Source organism: Sinohyriopsis cumingii, chromosome 12 (assembly GCF_028554795.1).
Source record: "Sinohyriopsis cumingii isolate HCF-2022 chromosome 12, ASM2855479v2, whole genome shotgun sequence".
Lineage (NCBI taxonomy): Eukaryota > Metazoa > Mollusca > Bivalvia > Unionida > Unionidae > Sinohyriopsis > Sinohyriopsis cumingii.
The window spans coordinates 48750506-48765666 of record NC_142972.1 but is presented as its reverse complement, the minus strand read 5'-3'; the positions used below and the strand labels follow the sequence as shown (position 1 = coordinate 48765666).

The 15161-nt window shown below is 34.8% G+C and overlaps 1 protein-coding gene across 6 annotated transcripts in view; it reads right to left on the bottom strand.

The window, feature by feature from the left end:
• LOC149786410 (ADP-ribosylation factor GTPase-activating protein 2-like) overlaps positions 1-15161 on the bottom strand; it is a 59473-nt gene that overhangs the window by 24525 nt on the left and 19787 nt on the right. For 4 of the 6 annotated variants that reach the window (XR_016424918.1, XM_089976837.1, XM_089976836.1 and 1 more), the window contains 6 exons: positions 14590-14717; positions 11883-12022; positions 11172-11300; positions 9104-9274; positions 8702-8854; positions 7497-7538 (listed from right to left, as the gene is read on the bottom strand). Coding sequence is in view for 5 of the 6 variants with exons in the window: in XM_089976837.1 (XP_089832963.1) it covers positions 7497-7538; positions 8702-8854; positions 9104-9274; positions 11172-11300; positions 11883-12022; positions 14590-14717 (763 nt within the window). In the remaining variant the exon portion in view is untranslated. The remainder of the gene's footprint in view (positions 1-7496; positions 7539-8701; positions 8855-9103; positions 9275-11171; positions 11301-11882; positions 12023-14589; positions 14718-15161) is intronic. The other 2 variants (XM_089976839.1, XM_089976840.1) reach the window with 1 other exon arrangement.

Sequence of the window (15161 nt, the reverse complement as noted above, 5' to 3'; positions counted from 1 at the left end):
ACACTCAGCTGTCCCCAAAGAATCAAACAGGTAAGAATGAAATAGTAAATAGCAATTAAGTGATAAATTCACAAATTCCAAGGTCTTTTAAGGGCTGTTAATGCAAATTTAAGGACTGTCCAAGGACTTTTCCCCATATATAGTTTTGAGGGATTAAGACCTGAAGTCAAATGTGTGGGGTTTTCAAAGGCCTGTATGACCCATGCTAAAATTCTCATGTATCAACTAAAGCTGCTTAGCACCCAAACACCTTTTTCTCAACTGTTAACACCTTAACCCCTAGCGACGACTTAACAGGGCAGGAGGTAGTAGCCTACTGCTGAGCTCTGTAGCGTCATGGTCATGCATGACACACTAAAGTGGGTGGTATTATAGAAAGGTAGACAGATGTAGCTCTATAATGATACCAAATAATCTGGAATATCTAGTTGCACACAAAATACAGATAAAAAAAACTCATTGTTTGGACCAGACTTATTTTAAACCCAAAATTCGCCCGTGGTCGGAATCCAATTTTGTGTCCAGATTTTAGACTTTTTGGTCTCAGATCTAAGGCAAACCAGTATGAACTGCAAACAGAGAAATGAGCCTTTGCAAAAAGTAGGATAAGATGGGCATTTGGAATAAAGAGTGGTCTCCATACAAAAAAAATGGCTCCATTTAGAAAGAAAGAAAAAAAATCCAACTTTTACTCTTCTGCTCATAAACGAGTCAAACAGCAAATGAAAAACGATGTTTCAAACACAAATAGGCAGTATGTTATTGAAAGATGACTGGGGATTTGGTGTTTTGAGTCTATTCAGAAATAGCTTTCGAAATGTGTTTCTTACTCGATTTCCAGGCGAAAATGGCAAAAAGCTCCAGGGGTTCATGTGTTAAGCAAACTTTTAATTTCCCTTGCTATCTTGAATCCCAGTCTATGCCATGGATGATGTTTTTATGGACTTCATCGATCACATATTACTGAAGGAGAGATGCTAACAAACTTGTGAAACACCAAATACATACAAAAAATATGTCATGCCACTTTTTTAGGAACAGAAATCAGGGATGGTGTTTATTGTTTTCTGCTGCCAGTCAGTTATGTAAATGAAGACTGACTGGGTCTGTGCAGTTTGCAATTTAACTCATCTTATCAGTGGGTACAAACGGTATCAAGAATACAAAGAGCTTAGATGCTTTCTTTTTCTTCAGGAATAAAACACCTATTGCCTGATTAGCAACTCAAACTATTTACTCCGGCAAAAACACTTCATTGAAATTGAATGATCAAGCTAAATTTGTAAAATAGTTTAAGAAATTCAGTGGTCATTCCACGGTTATGTTATATCTGAATTCATCTTGTAACAAAGTGCTTCAAAATGGGGTTATCCTGTATCAGCCATATATCATAAAGAATAATTTCAACAAAATATTCATGCACCTTGCGTCATTACTTAAATAATGTATTAGGTGTGTCAATTCAACAAATAATTGGCTATAATTCTATTACTATTTTTCTTATGTAAATTGCAATACATAGTACAAATGTGTAACTAATCTCAGCAAATGCAAACAGTCTCAGCACCAGTACACATAATCATTTGCTTTATTAACAGTAAATATATCACAACAAATTATGATAACTTCTGGATATAATAAAAAAATTCTACAAGTTCCAAGAGGTTGATCAGAGGCATTAGTATACAATGAATATGAAGGTTGATCCATCATACATTTTCCCCAAGCCAGATATTCTGTTGTTTAGTAAAGCTAAAAGAATCTTGTCAAATTTTTTAAAATTAAAACCAAGATTTTGGAGAGATTTTGTTTATAAAAAGTCAAACAACAAAATAATGTGGCACTTCTTTATAGTAGCATTAAAAGTGAATATGCATATGATCCAATATACACTACTGTTTTAATATTTACTAAATTTGTTTGTAACCCCCTACGATTTAAAAGAAAAGCACAAATGAGATAAAAGATGCACAGAACTTAGTGAATTCACTTACTGATTTATAATTTCAAACCTGATTATGCCCATGTGGGTCTCTAACACTGTATCATCTGCATGTTTCATTCCAAGCAGAAGTTTTCAATGTAAAAGGTGACCTGTTCACCAGTCATTTCCTGTTCCTGGACAAGTCCATTTTTAGCAAAGGGGTGTATGCACGACTACACATGTACGCAGAAGAAAAATCATAAAGAATGACAATTACAAATTTGCCTTTCATGTGGATTTAACAATCAGCAAAATTTCTATGTGCATGTGTGCAAAAGATATAATTGTAAACTCTCAACATTATGGCAATTTACAGAATCATCCACCAGTTACTGAACAGGATGAACTTGGTCACAAATGTTGTCTGAGGAAATCAATTTGCCCATAGTGTACACAATATGGCGCATTGTTAAGAAAGTCCAAAAGGCACAGAGAATGCCATTATCTGAGGCACTCTGGTCACATTCTGGTTAGAACTTATAAATCAATGAACGAATTGACTAAGTTCAGTGCACTTTTTACCAGTATTGAAATTGAAAGCAGGGTACAAACAAACAGGGAGGTATAATCAGACTGTGATAATATAATAGCATTCAAACTGAATATGCATATATTAGATATATACTAAAAGTTTAGTATCTACTAATAACATAATAACATTAAAGTGAATATTCATGTATCAGGTATACAATACTCTTTTAATATCCATGAACAACAGAAATATGTTAAAAATTAATATGCATATCTCAAGTGTACAATACTGTTTAAATATCCATTGATAACAGAATACAACTTTTGAAAAGACAAAGGATTTTTATTTTGTAGCAAGGAAAACAATATAACACAAATGTATAAATGCAATGACTGAATATGAAAGGGGCATGGGGAACATTTCTTAACCAAAGCACATATCCCATATCGCACATAACAGCAATTACTGCAGAAAGAAAATATGTAGCTAACCTAGTTAAATAAAATCGAAAAACATAAAAGTTCCAGAAAAAGTAAAGCAGCAAAGACTCTCCTACATGAATTTAAATTTCTTTTAGGAATTGCACCATGCTTTAAAACAGAAAACTGATGACTTAGCAAATTATATGGAATTTTGTCTTTTGTCAACTTTTTATAAGTGTGTTTATAGTATCTTTGGGACTAATTTCTCTCTATTCTGTCATCTGCTTATGTAACCAGAATGAAATCAATGATTACATTGTTGAAATCTGCAAAGCTTTCAGTAGTCCCTTGTAGTGTTTGTAAATATTAATTAAGAAGCAAAAATTAAATTCAGACTAAATTAACACTGAAATTTTGGTCCCTGTGACAAAGATTAAAATATGCAGAGCAATTAAAAGATTGTTCTTTTTCATGATATCAAGGTGGAGTACTACATGTACAAAAAGTTGTTAAAATCCTTGGTTTTCTTTGGGGTATATTAAAATCACAGTTCTTAAAATATTCATTAGCTGTTATTACTTTTGTCTGCTTAGATGTATACAATCATATATATCAATGACTATAGCATGAGCAATCAAAACATAGCATTAGCATGTTAAATGATGTGTGAAATATGGGTTCAAGTGACCTAAATTTATGACAAAGGTGTAGTACTCATGAACAAGAAAACAATCACCAAGTTTCATGATTCCAGGTAAAATAGTGAACTTACCAGATACAAGAATATTGTGTGGCCATGAGCTTAATGCAAAGCCTTAATGTAAGCCAGTTAAATGAGAAATGCACATCACAGTATTTTGCATTGTATGGATAATGTACTTTCAGAGAGGCATAAAATCATATAGTGTGATGATTTTAGCATGAATAGTGCTTGAGAAATACACTTTAAACACAAAATTGAACCTGTTAGTTATTGTTATTGGGTTTAATGTCCTTTCTCAGCACATGATAGGCTGATTTATTATTTTGGCAGCCAAAATATTTAATGGAGGAAGAACCTTGGAAAAACCACCAACACATGCAAAGCATACAATCAACTAGTTTGACAATTCAAGCAAGAACAGAGGTTGAAAAAGAAATATTTTTAGTAAATTATGTTTTAGTAAATTGTGTTCTTCTGAGAATCACATTAACATTAGAAAAATAAACTCCTGAAATATATATTTTCAGTATGTACGTGTATATATATATATATATATATATATATATATATATATATATATATATATATATATATATACACATATACATATATATATATACACCAAGGGAAGAAACTCATATCCATGATCTCCCCTTAATCACCAATAGGTGTTACCAGTTCTAAGCTAAGCATCAATAATAATATGCATTCATAGGGAGGTTGGAATGGTTTAATAGTAATGTGGTCACTTAAGTATTCTTGGAGAAACATTTTTCAAATACTTTGCTTTCTCCCCATTGACTGCATTCCCAATCGCGCTAACATTAGGAGAAATGGTAACAAAAAGCAGCAAACATTAGGATCCTTCCCCTACCATGGGCACACTTCATTGAAAGAATGGCTGTGTTCACAATATGACAGGTATCCTGTTTTACCCTGGCAGCACCACAACCAACATTCACAGGATCTATGACAACTATACATGGCTAAAAAGACAATTAATAAACTCTTCTCCCTGATAAATCTTCCTAGTGATTCCAGCAAAAGCACCAAAGCCCTGCATACCAAAGCTAGTCAATCAGAAGGGAGGTCTTGTGTGGTAATAGCTTCATCAATCATCTGGTTAAGGGTCAGAGAAAAGGCCAACCATAGTTGTGCCACTGACAAAGAAATAATACTCTTTGGTCATGATCATGGCTTTCTGCAAAGAATGCATGAAAAGGCAGCCAAGCATAATCATATTTGCTGCTGCCACACTGAAATATCAAACTTTTTATAAGACATTTCCTGTAAGAGAGTCAATACTTTCCTGTTATGTTAAACCAATTTTCAGTAACATGTAATGAAATATCATATCCTGCTTTTGCTGGCTTGGAAAAAATGTATTTAATAAATTTGTCAGAAGTGTGATGTGAATCTGATAAGCAAAGGCAAACATTATCTTCAACAGATTGTAAAGAACACTTAGACCCTAAGTATGTATGGTTGTTCTTGTGGGGTTTGATAACATTATTCAGCACATGATAGGCTATACATAGCAGCCAGTATTAATGGTGGAGGAAGAACCCAGGAAAACCCCGGAAAGAACCACTGACCCACGAGAAGCTATTGGCAAGTTTTCTCACATACCCACATTGGCTGAATTCTATACTCAAACTGACGCAGATAGAGGTGAGATGGCAGTGATCCATAATATTGAGCGCTTTAGACCACTCGGCCACTCGAAGTATGTCTGATACAATTCCAGAAACTGATTGTCTAAACCCATGGATCTCAACTTGACAATATTTTATGTTTTTTTTTCTTCAATTTCACATCATTATGGCAATCATCTCTTCTGCCATGAAGCATACACAAATCAACACACTATATTCAATAAATGTAATTGCCGCCTTTCTGCAATTTTCCTTTCATACATTTTTTTGCCAGTTGTTCAACCTTCAATGCAATATGTTCTTGTTTGTGGGATGCCATTTATAGAAAATATTATAAGCAACAGCATGATCAAGCAAGTGTTCTACATGAAAAATATTGGTCATTTATAGCATCAGAGGTGCTCCTGTGAAGTTAGTCTGGTTCCCTGACCAACACCACTGAATCTAAAATATGACACTCAAATCCAGATCAAACAAGAACAAGCCTCTATCTGGATTTAGCTGCAAAGACTGTATTTTCTTAATTCTGGCAATCATTCTGCAAGTCATAATGTAAGGATCATTACTGTCAAACTGTGGGGGATGACAGGTCTGCACTGAGCAAACTTGGGAGCTGCAAGAACCTTCTTGCTGTAATTTAATTTCTGACCTGACCTTGCAAGTTCAATAATTCATAACTATGTCTCTAGTACTGAGCAAAAGCTTAAAACTGGTACTAATAAGTGGTGTGTAATGGGAGGTAATGAGTAAGAGTTTCCTTACTTTGTGTGTGTGTAAACAAAAACATGCACAGAAAAGACAAATTTTCATCTTTTCTGTAGAGCTGGATGCAGGATGTACTGAATTTATTTTCCTAATGCTAATTTAACTAGGAAATGTGTGTGTGTGTGCATGCGTGATTTGGATTTTTAATGTAGATGTAAAAAATTTCCGATCATATTGCTTCGATGTCTGCAGTGTGGCAGTTTACAGTGATGGCTAGCACTGGGGCATCATGCTGCAGATATGTAGCATGATGCCCCACCTAGTCACATTAACCTGACACCAGGCCGACCAGTCCTAACACTAACCTCTTAATGCTGAGTGACAAGCAAGGCAGCTGTCAGTACCATTTTTGTAAGTCTTTGGTATGACTTGGCAGGGGAACGAACCCATGACCTCTCGCATCCGAGGCAGACACTCTAACCACCAGGCCACCGGAGCGGTTTGCTGTCAGTAGCTGGCCTTGAGCATCATATTGATCAATGGCTCCTGCCAGAGAGTCATTGTGGCTTCAGGAAAGGACGAGGAACCACAGACATGGTAAATGACCTCTTTTTGTAATGAAGGTGAAGTACTCACAAATTTCACAATTCCAGGTAAAAAAGTATGTATACTGGGCTTATAAATCCTGAGCTTAATGCAAAATTTAGTGAAGAATGTAAAATTATGTACATGTATGTACAAAGCTTGCCTTAATCTCCCCTGGGGTTGGTACCATGAAAATCAATCCAAATTGTTGCATAGGATCTCAGAAGAAATGATGCAGTGAGGCTGCACACAACGGTGATGCCTATCTATCTATCTATCTCTCTATATATATATATATATATATATATATATATATATATATATATATATATGGACACCACTGAGTGTTGCCACCCCCACCCCCTTACTTAACACAAGCAAACTAAAATAATATTATAAAAGGTTTTGTACTCTTCTTTATCATTAAGATAATAAAATTACTACCCTGCCTAAAAAAATTTTATGATTCTTAAATTCATTCATTATAATGATCTTTGAAGTCCATTAAGAAAAACACCTTGGTGAACCACATTTAAACATTTTGAATATTTCTCTATCAGTAACCATTATTGTCTTGTATAAATTTTGTTTGTTTCCAAAAGTGAAAAAGACTTTCATATGCCACTGAGTTCCAGATACAAAACATTTTCCAATCCAATCTATATTAATTTTGTTGGACTTGGACTGCCACAAAATGTGTTATGCTGTTCTTCCTTACTTTCAAAATCATCCAAAGTCATATTTATTTGATAAACATGTTTACTAGGCATCCAGATCTACTGGACATGAGCAATATAACATTTTCTTATTATTTTCCTAAGCTTCTTAAACTACATTCATGTAAGATACCTATCTCAAAATGAAATAAAACAGCTGGAAGATAATATATGATGTCACAAATTATGTAGATAACCCAGGTGACAATCCCACAATTGAGTACATGGGAACCCTTTGAAAAACCTATAGTTACCCTTCTTCATCGTCCTCCTCCGTCTTATCCAGAACATAGCTTCTGCATTAATACAAGTATCAACTGTATTATTTCAGAACTTTAACCTTTATCAGCACCATATAGCCATTATTATGTTGATGTGCTGTTAAAACTTTAATATATACATACACATGCACATACATATACACACAAACATACCTAACTACACATCTGCATGCAAGGGATTTACAAATTTTATAAAAGTCGGCTTGCCCTTGCCCAGGGCTAACAGATTGGAAAATTGAACTTGCCCCTGGAAAATCTGAGCTTTCTCCAAACCATAAGATCTCAACATGGGTAAAACCAGTAGATAAATAAAATAAGGTATATTTAAGGAAATCATGTTATATTTACTTAAAGTTTTGTTTTAACCTTTTGTTGGCGCCTTAAAACAATATGCCAATTATTAAAATTATCACAAAATATAAATAATACATGTAGCTAGACATGTAGATTTAAAACAGTAAGAATGCAGATTTAGTTTGAAAAGCAAAAGTTGACGTAAATGTATATAGACAAAATGAAATGGATAGGTAGAAAGGGTTTGGAAATGCAAAATTTTTAAAAGAGTCAGAGATAATGAAGCTGGATTGTAACGACTTATACTAAACTCAAGATTTTGCACAGACACACACTTCCTTACCTGCATGTTGCACAAAAGATACACATTATAAATGATGTAAAACTATCATCCATTTTTAAAATGCTTTTTACAAAACTTCAAAGACAATTAAAACAATTACATTTGACTTATTCCAAAATATGTTACTAATGAGCAACATATTACAAGTACCTTAGCAAAACCACTTACTATGTCTTTGCCCTTATTAACAAGTCTTTTCCTGTACTGATAGGTTTTCACACTTAACTGATTATAAAAATTTCTTAATGCTAAGAGGAAGTTATCACAAGAAATAAAAAATTACATATAACTTGCATATGCTTCCCTGCCCCTCCAAAAAATGTTGCCAAATTTAGTATATGTGCAGCAATAAAATAAAAACTCATGAAAGATCTGGAAGGTATGTCATTAAAGCTTCAAGTGTTAATATGAAGCTATTTGTTAGTTGCCTCCCTTTAACCCCAATATCCTAGTATTGTCATTTCCCTGCATTGTATCATTATTCATACAGACACTTGTTTAAGACCTTATCCCAAACCTTTCAAAGATGTAACTAGCCTACCTTTCATCCTCTTTTGAAGAAAATGTCTCTGAGAAAGACTGTTGTTTGCTCTCAAATCTATCCATGTCCCAGCTACTGGATTTATTACTGCCAGTTCCCCAACTGCCCAAGTCATCTTTCCTTGTTCTATCTGATACAAATGGGCTGTCATACCTGTAAGGCAAGTCACCTTAATTGCAGTAGTGAAATATTTGGCACAAATTATCAAACACAAAATGCATGTTAAAATACACATAAAGCTGTTACTGATGTCAATATTCAGTACAGACTGCCATACAAATGTCTACTCTTCTACTCTAAGCAAATTATATGATTTATGCCAATGAATTTGTTTTCTTTTCAAATTTGAAAATTTTAAACATCTGCTGCAAAATAAATTTTAAAAAATTGTTATAGTCATACTTGGGAGGTCCTGAAGAAAATCCACTTCCGCTTGACACCACTTCAAACTCGTCCTCGAAAAAATCTTTGCGAGATGATGATTCAAACCGATCAAAGCTGGACTTGGAAGAAGAGGCAGGCGCTTCCTGCTCTATTGTTTTCATATCTGACATGGCTGAGTGACTGATTCCTCTGGAACAGACAGATAATGGCTTTATCAGAATCCATCTTGAACATGACTTGCTAAAACTCTAAAAACAACTTCTACACTTAAACACCATCAAAGTTATTGCTGCCATTGACACTGGATAAATAATGATATTACCATGCGCATGCAGGTGAGAAAAATAAATGTTATCAAGGATTATATAGCTTACCTCCACAAAATACTTTTGCAGTCTCCAGCAGCCAATATACCAGAAAACATCGTTGTACAGAAAAATATTTGTCCCTTTTCTACCAAAACATTTTGGGGGAATTATTTAATGCATTTTTATCAACTTAATTTGTAATAGACACTATATAGCCAGTATTTAAGAATGAACCAATATCTATCCAAAGCCAGTAATAGGGAACAACTTTGGTGATGTGGCTGTAGTACTCATCAAGATGCATTGCCACAAGTTTCATGGTTCCAGGTACTGGAGTTTTCCATTGGTGTTCAGGACTCTGTGAACCCTAAATGTAAAGGTCACAATAAGGACACCTTTTTTCCCTTGCAATAATTCAGGGCATGATGCATGTATTGTTGCATCATCAATATCAATGTCATCAGATTGCCAATACCCAATTATTGTGAAATATAGTGGAACCCCTGAAAATCTTAACCTCTGTACACCAAAATCACCATAAGATAAAAATTTATTTGATCCAAAAACTTTCATTCTTTTCATATATATTTTTCGACAATTAAATCAAAACCCAACTCCAAAAGGTAAAACAAATTTTCTGTCTAAAATTTTAGTTTAATACTAAAAACAACTAGGGTAAAATAAAAATTCACTTAAAACTTGGAAATGTATTTCATCTGCAACATTGATATTTATGATCCAGCAAAAGCCTGTAGTCATGTATCAAGAAAAACATATCTGACATGCTGGGCATGATTTACAGTTAGCATACATGCCTACCCCCAACCCCTAAAAGAGGTATTAGCATAATTATGGCTATTCTAAGTAGCAAAACTGCATAATTTGGGCACAAAAAGTGTAATCTATATATTGCATGCCAGAATTACAGCACAGATGAAAAAGATCTATTGTTGCTCCCAACCTGGTTCTGCAGCTGGTCAAAATTCTTGTCACAGAGGGTAAGATCCATATGAATTAAAACCAGAATACAAACCCAAAATATACTGAAAAATCATTTATGCCAAGCACTCACCTTAACATGTAACTTTCACTGAATGGTCATGAATTGAAATACTGCAATGAGCAGGATTATGTTCTCAGAGTACTGTAGTACTCTCATATTCCTCTTTTAAAGCTTGTCAAGTGGTGCTGATTAGTCCTTTCTTTGATCTTATATGTTTTGAAGTTTGAAAAAAGCATCTGCTTGAACATTTTCCGTCACATAATATCCAAAACTCACACTATAAAGCATTTTGCTGAAAATCTGGCACCATTTTGTTTAAAAGTATAGAATGGTCCATTAACAAAACAAGGTTATAAATATAATAATTATGAGAGGAAAAGGTCATATTTGAAGAAAAAAAATGGTATATTTTCTTGGGAATTGGTAAAAATATGGTTGCTACGAATAGCAAATAGCACTCTCAAGCTATATGCAGCAGTCGTCTTTTTAAGAATATTCTCAAATTTATTTCAATGGTGAAAAAAGTGTAATGATTACACCAAAAAGCTTCATGGTTGGCATATAAGAGTTTACAATACCATAGTAGTTTTATGCGTGACTTGATGACCTGATCATTTCCCCAACATTTGGTGAGGAAAAAGTATTAGATAAATTATCTTGCAAGAATCAGGCTCATTCACAGCCTTACACTTAGCACTAAACAAAGTATGCTATCAAAAAAGATTTTTTAAAATAAAGTTCACTTAGCATTTGGTCAGTTGAGTTTAAAACCTACTTGTTTCCACCAAAGCCCATTCCCAACCTCTCCATCTGTTCAGCTTTCTTTGGGTCAGTGACTTTCAATTTTTCCTCCTGTTTTTTTCTCTCGACACTCATGTCCTGATAGGCCAGCCGCATGGAGGCTCTGAATAAAAAGATAGAGGAAAAGCTCTGAGACTACACTCCCTCGCTGTAACATCCTTCATTATAATACTTTACACACTTCACATTTTTTTTCAAAATTTATATCTCGTCTTGTTTACAAACCAATTTATTACATACCCATTTAATACATGCTTCATCTGGCATTCGAGACAGCTGTTTAATCTTTATTACACATCCATATTCAAACTACTAGGTTTCTTCTTTTTTGTTTGCATTAGATGTTTTTAGACACAGTGGATGGAATTTTTTAAAATCCCAATTCATTTTGAATTGCATTTATACAGTAAAACCAAAAACTATACAGAAAGGATATGTAATAAAGTCAAAACTGCATGTTTTGTTCTGAACCAGGGAAAAAAATCTTGTTTGATATGACTTATGAATATGTTATATCAAACTCATTCTTTCCACTAACACAGAACAAAACACAAATGCAGTTTTGTGTATATATTTAACAGTTATACAACAGCAGATCTGAATTTACACTGTCAATAGCTGAGTGCATGTTACATGTGAATACATATAATCGGGAACAAAGTTGGTTAGCCTGCTAGTGTCTTACAGCTGTTTCTCCTGGTCTTCAACAGATCTGGCGTCCTGAAGAGGACTGACCACAGCCAGAGTTTCTCGATCTTTGTCCATCTGCTGGGCTCGACTCTCGATCTCACTGAAATTTGTCTTTACCTTCTGGGCACCAAATTTCTGAAAATATATTGTCAAAATGACTTGAAAGATCAACTAAAGTAATCACCAGTATGACCATGAATTTTGCTGAACATGGTGGATTTACTGTCCGTGTATATACGAGGAACATCACCGATGTAACTTAATTTCAACAAGCAAATTCTTTTAATTGCTGGTCTACTGTGGTGTGGTTTATAAAAGCATACAATTATGAAATCTACCATGACCACAGCAACACAGCTGTCGAGTTACAAATCTGACAAAGAATGTAACTATGGCTCATATCTATATCTTAAAGAGCATAAGGTTATAACGACAGAAAAGGAGACAAAATTTATTAGTTGCTTTCATCTTAAAAATCTTTGACATGATATAGATCAAATAAAGAAACTTAAGTGACCCTCAGACAGATTTTAAGATGTAAAGCAGAAACAAAATGCAACACTAAAACCAAGTTTTGGACTAAAATGTTTCTTCCATAATAATTACCCAAACAAATTAAGCCCATCCAGGTTATAAGTTTTAGAAAAGTTTTGGAAATTTAAAGTCTACCCATGCAGGTGCAGTCTGACTGATCTTTCCTTGATATAGGGATTGGTACAAAATCCCATATGTATTTCAGTTACTACAGGAACAGAAAACACACTCTCCTTGTAGGATGACTGGAAGTGTGTATCCTTATTATGATTAGGTAAATATTATCAACAAAGCATACGTAACTCCAAAAACTGGTTTCTTCTTCAAATACATTAGCTGATGACAATACCATAGGAGAATAGGTAACATGCAGGAGCAGTTACATCCCCTAACCCTGGGAGAGATAATCTCTAACCCATAGGCAGGGGTCTCAAACGCAAATATCCATGTAGGCCACATAAGGACTAGTATATTGGCCAGAAGGCCAATCAATGAAACCTATACATGCAGGGAAAGCTTATATATAAAAGGTTGTTTGTTGTAGGGTTTAAGACCATTTTTCAGCACACGATAGGCTATACATGGCGGACAGTATTAATGGTGGAGGAAGAACCCAGGAAAACCCCAGAAAGAACCACTGACCCACGAGAAGCTACTGGCAAGCTTTCTCACATACCTACATTGGCCGAATCTGAGACTCGAACCCACGCAGACAGAGGTGAGATGGCAGTGATTCGTAATGGAGAAAACAATTTAGACCACCTGGCCACTCAGGGCCCCTATATAAAAGGTAGCCAGTTGAAATGTTGAGGAAAAAATAGTAAATGATGAAAGAATAAAATTTGTAGCAAAACTGGCTGTGAAGAAAAAAAGATGCATTATTAATTAATTCCCAAATTCTGGGTGTCATTGCAGACAATGTTTGGGAACCCTGTACTAAGGTATGTAAGGCAGCTTTTAAATTTTGAAGTGTTCAGCTGGAGTACTGACTTCATTTTCCAAGATGCAGCTATAGGGAGAAAAAGAAATATTTCATCCCGCAAAGGCAGTGGCAACTGTATTACTGCATCAATCAGAAGCTGCAGAATGACGATGGATAGGTGGGACCTATTACCACATCTCAACAGGCATAACTGAGGCTTTTTTGGGATGAAAGATATCAGAGGTCGAAACCTGAGAAAGTCAAATCTGAACTCCATGCCACATTTTCTATAAAATCAGGTAGAGAACAGTTACACTCAAATGCAATATGTCTTGACTGCCATAACCTCATGAGCACAAATGTAAAACAACTTCATTCAACCATGGGTAATTTTCTGTATGCAGAACTAATAACCCATCCTTTTCAGGATAATTAAGCATGCACTGAAATATCTACCTTTCCCTCTTTCAAAAGTAAACAAATAACAATCTCCATCCAAGCTGGCTCAGTTCTTTAGGTACCACTTCAAACCCCTCACCAGGTCCTTTAGAAGACCATGAGCTGAATGATCCAGGTTGGAAAGAGGTCCTGCCACATTAGAGTGACTGTCCATTAGCAGTTGCCAGCTCTTGACAATAAAAGCAGGGGCCATCATGGGTGATATATCGCCTAATCACTCTCAAGAGCATTGTTCACCTCTCACACACGACCTGCTTCCTCCTCACCCTACCTACAGAAGGCAGAATCAGCAAAATACACTTTTTATTGACCCAAAATTTCCACAGTTCGGTCAGGATGGGTCAGTATTACAAAAACCAACAAATATACTGTGTAAATATATTAATATCCATGTGGCAAAAAATGTTGTCACTAACAATGGGACCTTAATGTTGATGCATCTGCATGTCAAGTGAACCATGTGTTGAGAATGGATTTTTATAAATAGTTGCTGCATATGAAATTTTCTCATTTCTCTTAATATAGTTTTGTGATGGAAACTGCATGTATAGTGATGATATGAGTATAGATTTACCTGTCTTTAGCAGTCATGAAGACATCGCCTCTTCTCCAATATCACAACAGAATTCAATGATCTGATTTGTATTTATACTTGACAGCTGACAACAATGATGTCATTAAAAAAATTTGATCTGGAAAAACATAAACTAGACAAAAACAAGTCCATAAATCTGTAAATGCTAAATATAGATAACTCACTGCCTCACTATCCACTAAAAATACCCACCCCCTTTTTGCCAGCTGTTGGCTTTTTTGCTCCAATAATAGCTTTCCTGGGTTCAGCTTGTGCCTGTGCCTGGGTCGGTGACATACTAAGGGCTGCTTCTACACTAGGGCCTTCCGTGGGTTCTGTTCCTACAAGAAAGATTTGTCCACCACAATAAATATGAAACATTCACAAAAAACAATCATGTTTTACAAATATATAATATACAAACAAGATGATGCCAAGATGAGCTGTCAATATATCAAAGGGCATAACCATCATTACATAATGAAAATGGCATTAACTAAGGACATGACCAATAGTCAGGTATGCCACATGAATAAGGGAAGATTATGATATACAACAGACTAGATGTGTAAAAGCTATTTAAACAAAGTATGATTTCTTATTCAAGAACACCATCCATGAGCAAGAGTGGTACAAGGTGGTAGGCATGAATTAATGATATCATATTCAAAAATATGCATTGAATTTGATGAATTTAAAATAATTAATAAAACCAGTCACTTGAAGTAAATGATACTTTACTGCCAAAAATAATATCTGGGTATCCACAAAAAAGTCATTTTTTC